At 37.9% G+C, this 17,317-nt stretch overlaps 2 protein-coding genes across 5 annotated transcripts in view; one reads left to right on the forward strand and one right to left on the reverse strand.

The window, feature by feature from the left end:
• The window catches only part of LOC123763843 (zinc finger protein 271), a 463,457-nt gene that overhangs the window by 79,590 nt on the left and 366,550 nt on the right, over positions 1–17,317 (reverse strand). The window lies entirely within an intron of this gene.
• LOC123763832 (uncharacterized) overlaps positions 1–17,317 on the forward strand; it is a 98,125-nt gene that overhangs the window by 51,482 nt on the left and 29,326 nt on the right. For 2 of the 4 annotated variants that reach the window (XM_069339870.1, XM_045751140.2), the window contains exon 2: positions 203–9,188. The exons of the other annotated variants lie outside the window; for them this stretch is intronic. In XM_069339870.1, coding sequence (XP_069195971.1) covers positions 385–8,724 — 8,340 coding nt within the window. In that variant the 5' untranslated portion in view covers positions 203–384 and the 3' untranslated portion in view covers positions 8,725–9,188. Of the gene's footprint in view, positions 1–202; positions 9,189–17,317 lie in introns of those variants that run through there. 4 annotated transcript variants of the gene reach the window in all.

Genomic DNA, 17,317 nt, shown 5'->3' on the forward strand with positions numbered 1-17,317 from the left:
TGGATATGATAGAGGTGCATGTGTATATGTAGTCCTGATGCCTTTGGTCTTTCCTGGGAGCTTTCCATTTAAGGTATGGGCATAGCAGAAGTTTCTCAAGGGGGGCTCAACATAACTAAACTTTTCATTCCTTTAAGCACATTACCATGCTGTGGTAAGTTGTGTGTTTGTAAAGTTATTCTGATGGTCTTTTTTTTTTCAGATTTAAGCTGCAGCCTTTGCCATCAAGAGAAGAGCACTTGTTTGGCCCGGTAAAAACACAGTGTTGTTCAGGGGAAAATAAATTGGTTGAGGAATTTGGTGAAAGGGTTCCATTGAGTGATAGTGAAAACTGAGGTAGTGACAAAAATCTGCTTTAGTGGTCTTGACTCAGATAATGAAACAATGCCAAGTTACAGTAACCATGATAAGGCTTCTGTGAACAGAAATACAGCTAATGAAATGGATCCGAAGAACTTTCATGGAAAACATGCAGGGCATTTAGGCAGTAAACATTCAAACTTTCATAATGCAAAATCAACCAATTTACAAGGTATAGAAACTAGAAAGCCAGATATTTGTTGTAATCAAATTGGAAAACAGAACAAGTTTAAAAAAAACATTATAATACTATGTCATAACAAACATGAAGAGCAAAGCAAATACTCAGAGATTATCAACATTACTGAGAGGGAATCAACATTAAGCATCCATAACCAAGAGTCTGGAGTGGTGGGCCATGGCAATAATGCGGGCGCTGAGCAGTTAACACGACACACAATTACTAGGCCAGAATGTGGAAACGACGCAGAGGGTCAACAATCATCTCTTGCTGACATTCAGGCCATAAATCATCCAAATTGCATGACTGGAGAAAATAGGGGTTTTGTGTCTGTTCCACGTACATCTTATAATAACGCTCAGATCATAGATCATGTGAACCGTGTGATAGGAGAAAATACAGATGCATCTGTGACCTTTTCCCCTGCAAATCAGCAGTCAGTTGTTCCACCTTTTAATCAACCTAGTGTATACAGTCAACCAGTTGTAGAAACAAGTAAACAAAATGCCAATTGTAGTCTAAATGGAAATGAATTGAGACTTGAGAATGCCACTGATCACCTGACGCGTAAAACTCAGAAGTTTTGCAGAACCTTTCCTTCAAAAGTAAATAAACGTAATGTAAAAAGTGGAGCAAATACAGTAACACAGACTGTGACTAATGTGGGAAACGGGTGTTTTCTAGTAAGCACAACTACTGAAGGAGGTAATGGTGAATCAAATTATCAATCTGATAATTTCATTATATGGGCAGATGGTGGTTATATTTTCATGCCTTCTGGAGCTTCACATAAATTATCTTCCAAAGCAAAGGAGATAAATGGTGATTTTTTCCGGTCCATTAAAAAAAATAATGATGGCAATACAAATTACAATCTGATTTCAAATGAACAAGGAAAAGAGAAAATGGAAAAGCCAACTGATGATTTTAGAATTCAGAGGCCGTGTAGTTCTTTCTCTTCACTAAATAATAACATTCATAGGAAGGTCTTAAGACCTCAGTTTGTAGACTCAAGCCAACCTGCTCCAAACTCTTTGAATTCTACTCCAAAACAAAGTAAAGAGGTTGTTACAGAAGAAGAGATGGACACCAGTAAACCTTTGTACTCTTGGAGAAGAAAGGATGAGGTCTTAAAAGAACACAGCTATAGTGCCAGTGCTGAACGCTGTCCCCGCTATAATTATTCTGCCAATGTTGTAAAAATATCAGCAGAAAATAAAGAGTGTGAGATATTATACAACAGTGCAGATACTGGGACTAAAAATGTGTCTGCTGATAGATCACCTAAAGATGAGACTGACAACAGCGAAAGCAAAATTTTTAGTAGGAGTATCAAAGATAAACCCTGTGACACAACTCCACTTTTACAGAACATTCCCAATTGTATGTTGGGTGTAGAAAATATTTCTGCTACAAAACAAACCACACAGTCTTTTAGCAGCAGATATGCGTCTGTAAATGACAAAAACATTGTGGAAGCAAGGCAGAAGTGTAAAAGCACCAGCTCTCTTCCTGATACATCACTCTCTGAAACAAAAAAATACATACAAAGTTTAAAAGTAAAAAATCTTCTTAAGAAAATTTCTAAAGAAGTAACTGTTAAATTATCTGAGAAAATTAGAGATATCTCTGGCACTTATTTATTGCAATCAGATCCATATGGCAATAAAGATATACAAGCATCTCAATTCCCTAGTCAAGAAATTTTGGAAGAAATCGCCATTAAACCAAAACAAACTCCACCTAAAAAGCAGGTAGCAATAGCATCACTAGAGGTCTCTAGCGAAGAATATAAAAGTAAGGCGACTTCAGTGCCAACATCTGTGGTAAATATTGGCTGTGGTTCCATCACATCTTGTGTCCAGAAGGGAAAAGCAGCACCAACACAAGAAATTTACCAAAATTACGGTAAACAAGCACATCCTCCACCAAAATTAATTAAGGGTAATGATGGTTGTATACTTTTACCACAAAAAAATGTGGTAATATCAAAAGTACAAGCTCATGAAAAAGAATTTGGCAATAGTGCTACAACCAATCCAAAATCTGTAGCTGTTGAAGGTAATTTTGGTAATAACAGTTCTGATATATTGACCTCTCAAAATAGCAAGGAAATACTGAATTTAAAAGATTTTGGTCAAGATGATGAGTTATGCAATGAACCAAAATTGATTGATATCATGGACAATGACACGGGCACACATTGTAGGAGGCCTCTCTTAATCTACCATCGGAGAAAAGTAAAACGAAAAAAGAAAGATTATTATGAATGTGGTGAGGCAACTCTGAAGGCAAATTGTTTACAGAATAATAATAATAACTGTAATACTAATCCTAAATCTAGCGATTCTTGTGATGTGAAAGGTAGCATGGTGTCAGCGGTGCCAGAAGAGCTTAATCATGAGTACAGTAGTGGCATGAATCAAAGGCCAAAATCTGTTGAGGTTACTGTTGGTGATGATAATGATGCTTCAGATTCCCATCTTTTATACCCTGAAAATAGTAATGTATCATTATCAAAATTAGTTACAAATATATCTAAAGATGTACCTTCACACAACATTTTTATAAAAGACAACACCAGTTACAATGATTGTGATTTTTGTAGTCCACTTGAATCCCAGTGCAACAAATTATCAGTGACATCACATAATCAGGAAACGTTTGAAGAGACAACCTTTAAACAGAATCTGGCAAAAGCATATAGTAGAAAGTCAAAAGTTTCTAGCAAGCGTAAGCGCCAAAACAGAAGAGGAAAATTATTTTCAGGCAAACTTGCTAAACACGTAAATATAGTGACAGGTACAGTGGCAAAATCTGGCCGAGAATCTTCCAAAGATATTAAGAGCCTGTCAGTGTATTCAAGGAAAGGAGCAAAGTCTCCTGTTGAAACTTTTCCAAAAATTTGCAGTGGGAAAGTTGTCGAAGAAATTGATAAGTGCTCTCCTGGACAACATGTAGAAAAGGAAGTAAACAGGAAAGGAAGTCAGCCTCAGGACCCCGTTACTGAATCTAAATCCCCTGGATCCTCAATAGTTGACTGCATGAGAAAAATACAGACGAGCAATTTGAGTCTTGCAAAGTCAGCACTTGCAAGTACAAATACTAAGAAAAGCGATGCAGTTAATGAATTGCAGTTTAACCGTCAAAGTATCAGCTCTTATTATAGCAATCTAGATTCTCTTCTTATAAATAATAATATTGATAGTTTGAGTATAAACGATTCCACTGCATTGTTTAATGAAAACAACCATTACAGTACAAACCATTGTAATGATGATGATACTCAAAGTGAACTTAATAAAGAGAAGGAAGATGATGAACAGCATAGTGTAAGTAAAATGTTAGAAGTAATGAGATTGTCTGTAGTTGATGGTAACTGTTTCTGTAAGAATAAAATGCAAATATCTGCAAGAGATCAGAATGACAGTTGTGCAATCTGTTGTGCAAAGCAGATGAGCTGTGAAACACCAGTGAGCACAAGTGATCCAGAAAGAATCCTTTACCCATTTGACCGTAATATGCTATTTACTAGCATTGGTTTAGTTGGGAAGGAGTTGTTTAATATTAAACAAAGTATTCCCCCTATTATTGCTCATAGAACCAGGAATGTGCAAGCAATTAAAATAAAGGAAAAAGAAAGAGAATATAATAAGGTAAACCAACATGAGATTCCATACTCTTATTACATAGAAGTTGAAAAGGGTTCTAAAAGCTCCCTGCTAAATGAGCCATGTTTTGATGATGCAGAAGTTAATGAGAGTCCAAAAGACTCTCCCCTAAAAATATTGAGTTTTGAGAAAAGTGAAAATTATACAGATAGTATCAGTGATGTGGATAAGACCAGTGGGAAAAAATTACATAAAGAAGTTTGTGAATCAAGTTTTAAGGGCAATAAGGATGGCAGCAGACAGGAAAAGGAAAATTCCCCAAACATAACTACATTTAATGGTAAGAAAGGAAATGAGAACGCAGCATTAGTTTCAAATAGCAGAGATGAAAGTGACAGTGTTCTTTGTAGGGATAATGCTGAAAAATGTAATGAAAGTAGTAGATGCAAGGATGCCAAGGACAACCTGAAGAATTATAGCAATGTGCACGAACCTCAAAATGTACCTGAAAAGCAAAACAGAGATGCTGGAGAGTCTGTAAAGTGCTTGAAGAGAAAGAGATCTGTTTTTGGCAAATGTTACAATCAATGTAAAATAGATTTAAGTCCAAGTAAGCAAATGGATGGAAATACAACACCATTTTTGCATTCTGAATGTCAAAAGTCTTCCAAAGATACAGATCAACAAAATGACCTAAATACAACTGATTGTCTTCAACCCGAGGCCAGTGTTTTATATAGCATTCCAGAGTATGTTGCATCTGTGCCAGGACAAAATTCTTCTCGTCATGCTCAATATAAAAATTTCATTACAGTTAAAAAGAGATGCATAAATAAAGCTCTTCATAAAAAGTTTAAGTATAATAATACAGATGAAAGAGCACCAGCTAACACAAACATTGATAAAGCATTGCAGATTACAAAAAGTAATAACACACTGCACGACAATAACGCATTTCCTGAGTTTCTACGAAGTGATAAATTAGATTCACATGATAGCCAATCTTCATTTGAAGTCAAGTCATGTGAAAGTATAAAGAATATCTGTAATAATCTAGATATTGAGTCCATGCAACATGAAAATATAGTGTGTGATTCACGAACTATCAAAGAAAATAAAAATAATATAGTACAACCAGATTTGGCTCAATCTGATATTTCCAGTATGGAAAATAATGGACTAGATCAATTGCAGTACATTTCTTCTGTAAAAAATATTAAACAGAATCTAGTGCAATCAGTAAATTCTAAAAGCGTTTATAGACAGAATCCACTTCCCTCTGTAGGAGGAAATGCTACCTGTGTAGATAATTTGCAGGACCCAAAACTAGCAAAATCTTCTATGTCTGATAAAGTTAATGGTCAGAATTTAGCGCAGTCATCTGTTTCTTTTAAATATAAGACAATGGGACAGGCTATATTGCAGACTTCTCTCTCTGCTGGAGAAAATGGATGTGATGTAATACCAGTACTATGCAATACATCCAAAGAAATAGGGCAAGGTTTAATTATGTTTGTTAAATCTGTAAAATATAATGGTAAGACCCCATTGCTGTGTGGCTCTTTGGCAGATGAAAATGAAGAGAGTTCAGTGCATGTTATTTGTAACAAAATAAAGGAACAGGATTTAGTGCAGCCAAATCTTCCTATTGAAGATGATAATCAAGATTCATTTGTGTGCGCTCCTTTGACAGAATGTAATGGAAAAGATTCTCTGCAGTATGTTACCTTGACAAAAACTATTGAGCATGATTTAGTGCAATCTAATGATTCTGCAGAAAGCAAGAGACACACTTTTGTGGAAAGCAAGAGACACACTTCTATAGAAAGCAAGAGAGAGACTTCTATAGAAAGCAAGAGGCATGGTTCTGTTAAAAGCAAGGCACACACTAATGTAGAAAGCAAGAGAAACACTAATGTACAAAACAAGGCACACACTAATGTAGAAAGCAAGAGACACACTAATGTAGAAAGCAAGAGACACACTAATGAAGAAAGCCAGAGACACACTAATGTAGGAAGCAAGAGACAGACTAATGTAGAAAGCAAGACACATACTTCTGCAGAAAACAAGAGACATGGTATTAAGAAAAACAAAGGACAGGCCTCCACAAAAAGCAAGGGACATATTTCTGCAAAAAGGAAGAGGCAGGCTTCTGCAAAAGGGAAAGGATGGACTTCTGCAGAAAGCGAGGAACTGGCTTGTGCAGAATGCATGAGATTGTTTTTTGCAGAAAGCAAGGGGCAGGCTTTTACAGAAAGCAAGGGGCAGGCTTTTACAGAAAGCAAGGGACAGGCTTTTACAGAAAGCAAGGGACAGGCTTTTACAAAAAGCAAGGGACAGGTTTTTACAAAAAGCAAGGGACAGCCTTTTACAAAAAGCAAGGGACAGCCTTTTACAAAAAGCAAGGGACAGGCTTTTACAAAAAGCAAGGGACAGGCTTTTACAAAAAGCAAGGGACAGGCTTTTACAAAAAGCAAGGGACAGGCTTTTACAGACAGCAAGAGACAAGCTTCTGCAGAAAGCAAGGGACAAACTTCTGCAGAAAGCAAGGGACAAGCTTCTGTAGAAAGCAAGGGACAAACTTCTGCAGAAAGCAAGGGACAAACTTCTGCAGAAAGCAAGGGACAAACTTCTGCAGAAAGCAAGGGACAAACTTCTGCAGAAAGCAAGGGACAAACTTCTGCAGAAAGCAAGGGACAAACTTCTGCAGAAAGCAAGAGACAAACTTCTGCAGAAAGCAAGGGACAAACTTCTGCAGAAAGCAAGGGACAAGCTTCTGCAGAAAGCAAGGGACAAGCTTCTGTAGAAAGCAAGGGACAAACTTCTGCAGAAAGCAAGGGACAAACTTCTGCAGAAAGCAAGGGACAGGCTTCTGCAGAAAGCAAGGGACAGGCTTCTGCAGAAAGCAAGGGACAGGCTTCTGCAGAAAGCAAGGGACAGGCTTCTGCAGAAAGCAAGGGACAGGCTTCTGCAGAAAGCAAGGGACAAACTTCTGCAGAAAGCAAGGGACAAGGGTCTGCAGATAGCAGGGAACAAGCTTCTGTAGAAAGCATGGGACAGGCTTCTACTCTTGCAATAGATGATAGTGAGGTTTCAGCTCAATTTATTACATCTTATAAAAGCGATTTCATTGATAGCAGTGAAAAAACATCTAGGAGAGGGAATGTGAAATTTTTTTATAGAAGCAGTGGTTTACGATTTACCTCCAGTAAGGAGAAAGGTGAAAAGAATATGTCACAAATTGGTAAATGCCAGTATGTTCAAATAGACAAATTAGAAAATAATGACTTTCTGGGATTTGATGATACAAACATGCATCACAAACTCTGTGACAACTCAATGCCTTGTAAAAGTTCCAACGATGAAATTTATATGTTTTCAAATATTCCAGATGAGAGCAACATGCATTCACTGAATCTGGATGAGTTAGATATTCTAGATACAGATGTAATAGATCCAGCATCTCAATGTTCAGTTTCCTTTATGGAGGGTCGAACACATAGTAAGTCTAACTTATGCTCATTATTGCCCTCTGTAGAAATTTCTTCATTTTGTGGTGGTGATGCCACAAGTGGAAGTACAGAAGAGCTCCTTAGTACAGATCTTCCATCACCAGAAATGAGAAATATAACAGGAAGAGCCATGGAATCCTTTAGGCAGGAAACACCAGAAAAGATATTGAGGGCAAATATCAAGAAATCAGATGCACATGTGAAAATGAGTTGTGAAATCCAGATTTCAGACAATGTTGTAGACCAAATAAATGCTGCTCAAAAAGAAAGTGGTCCAGATAAAACTGCAGCAACACAAAAAGTTCAGAGAGATATATTTAGGACCACTGAACTAAAGTCATATCTTCCATTAGCATCTCGAAAGAGAAGAGGTAAGAAACTTAATAAAAGATTCAAGTATAATGTAATCATGAAAAACGGTAAAAGATTGTACCCATGTGATCTATGTGGTCACAAGTCTGGTTCGTCAGGTGACTTGGTTCGACACATGAGAACACACAATGGAGAAAGACCTTTTAAGTGTGACATATGCTTACGAGCTTACAAACAAAAAGATGGTTTAAATAAGCACATGCTTGTACATGAGGGGAAAAGACCTTATGTTTGCACAACTTGTAATAAGGCTTTCTCACAGAAAGCTCACTTAAAATCTCACCAGAAAGTTCATACTGGTGAGAAACCATTTAGATGTGAAGAGTGTGGTAAATCCTTTTCCCGTTTAGATCACCTTAAAGGACATGAACATACTCATATGTTAGAAAGACCTTTTAAGTGTGATTTGTGTACTCTTACTTTCAAATGCTGTGCAAATCTGGCCAAACACAAACAAATTCATCTTGATGTCCGACGTCACCAGTGCACTTACTGTGATGCTTCTTTTCTTGTGGCTCACAGTTTGAAATTACATGTAAGGACACACACAGGAGAGAAACCTGTCCATTGCCCATTATGTAATGTTGACTTTAGATTTGAAAGCAGTTTGAGAAAGCATGCAAGCACATTTCATCCTGACTTTGAAGTTAGAGGTTCTATTCTTGTACCAGTGCCACTAGACTGACAATGTCTGCATGAAAACATACTCGTGTTGCTCAGTTTGCAAATACAAAACTGCACATAACTATAATTTTATCTTAAAATTTAACATATTTATTGATACTGTGATGAATAGGACAGGCAGATGGATATGATAATCCAAATCTCAAGATGAACTCCCCTGAACAATTTTTGAAACATGTACTCATTAAAAGCAAACTGCAAGGTGTTTATAATTTGTATCCTAGAGGGCTGTAATGGAACTCATGGGCACCTTACGAAAAACAAATATCTTTTTGACATTCCTGGAGTGAGACTCGGCCAAAGCATAAATGCTATGCAAATTGTGGAATGACTTCCCAAATGTAATTAAAAGAAATATTTACTTAATATCATGTAACTAGTTTTACTCACATTTTCCCATTGGAATAAGATAATTTTGTGCCTGTTACTTAAATTTTATTTATTAAAAATGTCTGACTTTAATAAGTGCCATATTATTAATGTACTGTATCTATTTATCATACCTTACAAAAATGTCTACTTACACTAAATAAAATAAAAAGTCATTGTTGAATGTAATGAATCACCAATTTCTGGGTGAGCCCTAGTGGTTCCCCTAAACTACTATCACTGATAGTGTACCAACTACCAGGTTACAACAGCCCCAGAGTTCTATATGGCCTACTGGGGAACAATAGCCAGAACCTGACGCTCCAACCCCCCCCCCCCCCTCATCCATAGAGGCACAGGGAACTGTGACATTTATTTATTATGTCACTCAGAAAGTCAGCAAAACAAAACAGACCATTGCTGGCTTTAAAAAAGACCAAAGCCTCAAAAACTGCCAACAGAACTCCCACAACAATGTTTACAAAGGATCAAAGTTATAAAACATGTGCCAGCTCATTTACTCCACCTTCCCCACTCAATTTGGTGGAGGAGGGGGGAATAGCTTGTGGTCAGCCAGCAACCAACACGAACAGCAGCAACACAACTGGATGAAAGTAGAAACTAAAAAAGTTTCTAAAACTGTTGGCATTCTTTCTAAGATCAGATATTATGTACCTCGCCCTGCCCTGGTAACACTATTACTCTCTCATCTATCCTTATCTCAGTTATTGTACTGTATTTGTGTTTGGGGTTCAACTACTCAAAATCATCTACATTCTCCAATTACTCAACACAAAGCTGCTGTTAGAACAATATCTAACTCTGGTCCCAGACAGCACTCGGCCCCCTATTTAAATCTTTGAATATGTTGGATATTCAGTCACTGCACGTCCTCTCAAGTGTACGCTATATTTTTAAAACTGAACTGTAATGCCAATCCACACCTTAAACACTTCCTAGAAGGTTGTAACAGAAGCCATGGGCACCACACCAGAAACAAATACCTATTTGATATTCCAAGAGTGTGGCCTTAACCTAATTAGAAATGCTCTGCAAATCAAGCGACTCAGAATGTGGAATGACCTTTCCAGTCACGTCAAAGGCTGTACCCCTCTCAACCAGTTTAAGATAAAAACTAAGTACAATGGGGCCTCGACTTCCGATGCTAATCCGTTCCCAGAGACGGATCGGAAGTCGAAGCGAATTTTCCCATAAGAAATAAAGGGATTTGAATTAATCCGTTCCCCACTCTCCAAAATATTAACATAAAAATACATTTTATACTGAATACAATGTTTTTTCTAACTACAATACAGTACCAAAGTTACTCTTACCTTTATGGAGGGCTCTTGATGGTGATGGGGGAGGAGGAGAGGTGTTACTGTTTGGAAGGGGAGTTCCCTTCCATTATCACATCAGGCAGTGATGTTTTCTCTGGGGTACTCTCTCTCTCCTACGTTTTGCCTGAATACCACTAGGACCTGGACCTAGATTCAGGAAGCTCCATGTATTTCTTCGTAAGTAGGTTTGCTACGAAGGTTCCTAAGTGTGCCCTAAGAAGATGCTTAGGTGCAATTCAAGTACGTCCACTTAGGAAGATATTTGTTGGTTCACCTGCGTGCCGATAGAGGTCACTACTGTGTTTCGTTTGGCCAATCAGAGAGCAGCAACATTCTTCATATTGAAGATTTAGCGCTGGCTTATCAGAGCTCTACTGCCTCCTATTTACGTCAAATTTTCTTATAAAATTAGTATATTTCGAAGTAAAACTGTTTTTTTCAACTTCTACAGGCAGCATGGACATTGTAGTAAACAAATATGTTACATTTGTTATTTACTTACGTAATTCTAAGAGATACTGTGTAGCTGTCCTTGTTGCTCGGAAGATGCGCTGACAATTATTGTACTGTATATATTTTCATGCCCGAAACGCTTTGCGTAATAGTGGCTTTAGGCATTGTATGTACTAGCTCTACCTATAAGTCAACCAATCTTTGTAAACATTTCTTGTATGTATGTACCTTACCTAAATAAACATTTATTTATTTTATTTATTTATTATTTACTGAATTTACCCAAGGGCCACTAACTATCTAGTGGCCTCGACGAGGACAGAAAGCCGGTGGCTTGTTAAAGGGCCTGCCAATTGTCTTAATGATATTTTTTAGCTGGAATTTGGCATTTACGGCTTTAGCGGGTAGGCGGTTCCATGGGTTTATAACCCTCTTGGTGGAAAAAACACTTGTTTTCAGTCCTACTTGAGAGAACATACTCTCCAACACTATATCTGTGATTGCCCTGTTATCAGTGACTTCATACCAAATGGTATGAGGTATTTTGAGCTCTGTAATTACTTCATACACTCAGGAATATTGGAAGATATTCTTGTGCTGCATCCAGATTTTGCCAGTAGAGGCTAATAGATCAGCATTAAGTATTTTGTTCTCTCCTAATTCCATGTATGACTGGCCATCCTGTGAGGTGAGGATGTTGAATGAGCTTGTAGCTGGTTTTTAATCTACAGTGTGTGGTCCTTCATACAGAATAGGGAAGCAGCACATTGCTGTGTATACCTAAACATGTTTAAAAATACATTGTTTGAGAGGAGTTTTGTAGAAACTGGTAAGAGTAATTATAATATAATGTTTCCATGATTCAGTGCTTACCTCTTGTGAAAATTGCTTAGAGTTGTTTAGTCAGAGTTGATTTGTTTTTTGTATTGAGGCTGGTATTTTCTAAATTGATCCATGTATGTCTAACCATCCTGTGAGATGGGAGTATTAGATAAACTTATAGCTAGTTTTTTATCTACACTGTAATATTCCATATAGAATAGGGTAGCAGCACATTGCTGTGTATACCTAATCTTCTTAATAAAAAAAATCAGTAATAAAGATTTTAAATTATAGCTTGTATTATTACAAATATAGTACTGTATTATCCTTATTAAATCATGTTGACTATGGATCATTAAGATCTCATGTTGATATGTAATAGTCATATTTCTTTTGAACTGCTAATCATTCATTAAATTGTGCATTATGTCTCAATTTTTCACTTCCTTGGATATACTGTACAGTACAAAAGATAGGATAAAAATAAACCAGTAATATTTCTTTCATTATATTTTTTATTTAAATAACTGCATCAATATTTTTACAGCTGACAGGATTTGTTTTACCATACAGGTGCATTATTTGTTAAAAAAAAATTTGGTTTATTGTTACACACAATGGTGCTACATAGCCTTCCCAGCTTGGTGCCTTCTTTTAATACTTACTGATTAAAAAATAAATAATAAATACATTTTATTCAGGAAAAGTACATACAGTTGATTTACAAACATAATGTTGGATTTATAGACAGAGCTAGTACATACAATACCTAAAGCCACTAATACTCATAGCATTTCGGGCAAGGTGTGGGGGGAAAAAACACTTAGACTAAAACTTAATAGTAATCGGGATTAGGTGTAAATTGTGTTGAAAGAAGGAATAAAAAATACAAAAAGGGGGGTTAATATAGCATAAATCAGCAATTACACATGTTGGTGAACAGCATTGTTTAAAAAATAACAAGACATGGGTTGACATTTAGGGGGTAAGTTAGGTTACATGGAGTTAATTAGGCAGTACTTGGTTTAACTCAAACTGGTTGAGAGAGGTACAGCCTTTGACATGATTCGGGAGGTCATTCCACATTCTGGGTCCCTTGATTTGTAGAGCACTTCTAGTTTGGTTACACAGCCAAATTGTGTAACAGGAAGAGGTCTTGGACACAAATTTGTTCCATGCTAAATGTAGAGGAATCAGCTGAGTATTCCTCAAATAAAATAAGTTGCCTCAGCTTATAAGGTAAATAAAATAAGCATTTCTCAAATAAGTAGCTGCCTCACCTCACTGCCTTACTGCTACATAGCCTTCCCGGCATGGTGCCTTCTTTTGATAATTACTTGTTCCACACCCAAATTGTATAATGGGAAGAGGTCTTGGACCCCTACTTCCCTCTCTCTTTTTTAATAGTCTATATAGTCATAATTATAGCTTTAAGTATTCAACGAATAAAGTTTTTGACATTTTTACCCTTCTCCTTACCTAACATCATTTGTTCAGCATATTTTTATTTTGTCTCACCCAGATTTAATTTCAAAATAAAACCAAACTAAATAAATTAGAAATGGGTATGTATAGCAATCACCCTTACTACTAGGTGAACAGGGGCATTTGGTGATAGTAAATGATCCCATCAGGCAGGGCTCATCACCTTCTCTCATATTTCATGTTCACCAGTGTTTATTTACTTAATAACTACGGGTATAATATCTTGCTATTATAAAACTAATTCTATTAACATAAAAGACATATTTACTCTAAGTTTAAGTCTAAGTTTCAAGCAGAGAATGCATATATAACTAACACGAAGGACTCCTCTTCACTAGATTCAATTTTTATGATCTTTTGTTTATGTTCCAAAATCTTAAAATCGATCTGAGTGTTATGTAGTAGAGAAAAATTGAGTTATATCCAGTTTACGTAAAGCTACGAGTGGTCGAAACCATACTTAGATCCCGGACCACACTTGTGAAGGTTTTTCCACTTAGTGTAGCTACCTGAATACCAACATAGCCGCCACGAAGGCGCCAAGAAGGAAAACATTCGTAGCTAAGAAGAAAAACCTTCGTAAGTACCTTCTTGAATCTGGCCCCTGGTTGTGGTTCAGTGCTTGTTTGTCTCACTACAAATTTGTCAAGAGACATTTGTTTTTCCATTCGTTTTAACATTTGTCTGTAATGATGCATCACTTGTCCTTTTTCATAGCTAGTATGGTGGATATCGTTGACTGAGATTTGTTGTACTGCCTAGCCAGTTCACCTACCTGCACACCATCTTCATATTTACGAATGATCTGTTTCTGCTCTATGGTCATTCTTACATGGGATCTCATATGTTGAGCCTTACCACTGACTTTCCTGGGACTCGTGGCGTATTATATAATAATTACTTTAATGTTCAAAATGCAAAAAATCACCACAAAAGCGGAATTTCTTATAGGCACGATCGTCACTAAGCGGGTAGCTGTAGTAAACTGAGGCAGATCGAACCACGCGCTCGGCCGACCCGAACGTGTACCAACAAATATCGGATGTCGAGTCGCATTTTTTGATGAAATTTATATCGTAACTCGAAATTATTGTAAGTTGGGGCAATCGTATGTCGAGGTGCCACTGTACTACCTAATAAACTCCATGTAACCTACCTTACCCCTTAATGTCAACTCGTCTTGCTATTTTCAAACAATACTGTTTTGTTGACGAACTATCAACTCTACTGATTTCCGCCATGTTCCTCCCCCCCCCCCATCCCTACCCGTTTTTCTCTTTTTCAACTCGATTTATGACGATCTCAATTAGTATTAAGTTTTAGTCAAAGTGTTTTTCCCACACCTTGCTCGAAACACTGCGTATTGGTGCCCTTGGCATTGTATGTACTCGCTCTATCTAGAAATCCAATATTATGTTTGTAACTCATCTTGTATGTACAGTATGTACTTTTTATTTGATTTGATTTGATTTTGAAAAGAGCACAAGAAGAAAACCCAGATATAATAGGACCCACAGAATTTTTATTGTAAGGCCTCATAACAAGTGCAGTGCTTCTGCTAGAATACTATATAGTAAGGGAAGGGGGAGAGAGGAGGAGGAGGAGGAGGCTTATATGATAAGGAAGGACTGAAGTTTTGAAGAGATGGGAATCCCAGGCTGTGAAGGATTCAGAGATTACATAATTTACTTAATTTATTTACCAGCTGCACCCGGCCATGCGTTGCTGAACCACAGCAACCTTCCCATCTCCCAGTCCTCCCAACCATTCCTCACTCCCCCTGTCCCCTCGTCCTCCCAACCATTCCTCACTCCCCCTGTCCCCTCGTCCTCCCAACCATTCCTCACTTCCTCGTCCCTTTTGCATCCCATTCATCCTCCACTCCAGCATTCCCCTTGGCCTCCTAACCATTCCCTCGTCCTCCCCACTATCGCCGACTCCCCTGTCCCCTTGTCCTCCCTACCATTCCACCCTCCCCCGTCCCCTCGTCCTCTCTACCATTCTCCATTCCCCTCGTCCCCACCATTCCCAACTCCCCTGTCCCTCGTCCTCTCCACCATCCTCCCCATAGGGGCCGAGCGGACAGCACGCTGGACTTGTGATCCTGTGGTCCCGGGTTCGATCCCAGGCGCCGGCGAGAAACAATGGGCAGAGTTTCTTTCACCCTATGCCCCTGTTACCTAGCAGTAAAATAGGTACCTGGGTGTTAGTCAGCTGTCACGGGCTGCTTCCTGGGGGTGGAGGCCTGGTCGAGGATCGGGCCGCGGGGACACTAAAAGCCCTGAAATCATCTCTAGATAACAATCCCCCACTCCCATCCCCTCATCCTTCCTACCATTCCCCACTCCCTCGTTTGATGATCAAATGATCTGATGTTCCCATCAGAAAATTGGGAATATCAAATGATCTGGAGCTAGATTCACGAAGAAGTTACGCAAACACTTACGAACCTGTACATCTTTTCTCAATCTTTGGCAGCTTTATTTACAATTATTAAACAGTTAATATGCTCCGAAGCATCAGCAGGCTGTTTATAACAATAACAACAGTTGATTGGCAAGTTTTCATGCTTGTAAACTGTTTAATAAATGTAACCAAAGCCTTCAAAGATTGAGGAACAATGTACATGTTTTTTTTTGTTTTTTTTTTTGTTGAGATATATACAAGAGTTGTTACATTCTTGTACAGCCACTAGTACGCGTAGCGTTTCGGGCAAGTCCTTAATCCTATGGTCCCTGGAATACGATCCCCTGCTCGTAAGTACTGTTCGTAATGTACTTACTTACGAATGTTCGTAAGTACTTGCGTAACTGCTTCGTGAATCTGGCCCCAGATGTTCCCATCACTGAAATATAAGAAAAACAGTTCAATAAACGAAATGAAAAAAATACAAAAATAAACTATACTCACGACATGAACTGTGTGGTAAACAATACAGCTCAATTTCAAGGCAATGTCACACAAAATAAATCAAAATTAAAATAGAGAAATTTATGAAAATTCAATTTATCAATGAAATCGGAAACATTGAAAACTCTGTCAGCAGAACTATTCGCATACTTTGTGTCATTATATAATGGAATGTGAAAAAATCGCGGAATTTAGAGATAACACCATCAATAGTGTCCAAGGAATGTGTAAGTACTTCATTCGTAACAGCATGCACTCCTGTATGCTAATCCCCACAATCACCAAGCCCACCCGAGTCACTCAAACATCTGCCACTACCCTGGATCACTTATGGACTAATATAACAGCTCCCCTTACATCTGGGGTAATCTATGACAGAACAACTGACCACTATCCTACCTTCCTCATAGCAAACATGGACACAGCACCACCAGAAAGCAAGAAACTCTCATTCAGGCTACACAGTGAATCAGCTTTAGGCAATCTTTCTAATGCACTTCACAATATTAATTGGGAATCTGAATTTAATAATACACAGGATATAAACTCATTAACTAACCTCTTTCACTCCAAAACTCTAAGCCTCTACAACACTCACTGTCCCCTCCTTACCAAACAAGTAACTGATAAAAGAAAAAATAACCCGTGGCTCACAAGTGGCATAATCAAATCAATCAACAAAAAACACGAATATGAAAAGAAATTTAGGTTTGGCCTAGTTACAAAGGAAGTAGTTAAGAGGTACTCATCAGTGCTTACCAGTATCATAAGAAAAGCTAAACTTTCATATTATGAGACTAGATTCAAAGAAGCAAAAGGCAACATGAAAAGCACATGGAAACCCATCTCTAATATCCTAGGAACTAAACAACACTCCCACAACCAGATAGCACTCTCTAAGGATGGCCTTACACCGTCATCTGATTTAGAAATGGCGAATGAATTTAATAGATTTTTCATCGGTTGGTGCTAACCTTGCCAGTAAAATTCCACAGACTCAGACACATATCAATACATATCTCTCAGGCAGCTATCCAAACTCTTCTCCTCTCACCAGTCAGCCCGACAGATGTTGTGTCCATCATACACTCACTAAAAAACAAAGCTGGGACTCAGCCCTCTTGTTTAACTCCCTAAACATGCTAAACATAATCTCACTCCACAAATTCTCTTGTGTCAACTACATTTACAAAACCCTGTTCTTGAAACTCTCCC

This window comes from Procambarus clarkii, chromosome 5 (genome assembly GCF_040958095.1).
Source record: "Procambarus clarkii isolate CNS0578487 chromosome 5, FALCON_Pclarkii_2.0, whole genome shotgun sequence".
Lineage (NCBI taxonomy): Eukaryota > Metazoa > Arthropoda > Malacostraca > Decapoda > Cambaridae > Procambarus > Procambarus clarkii.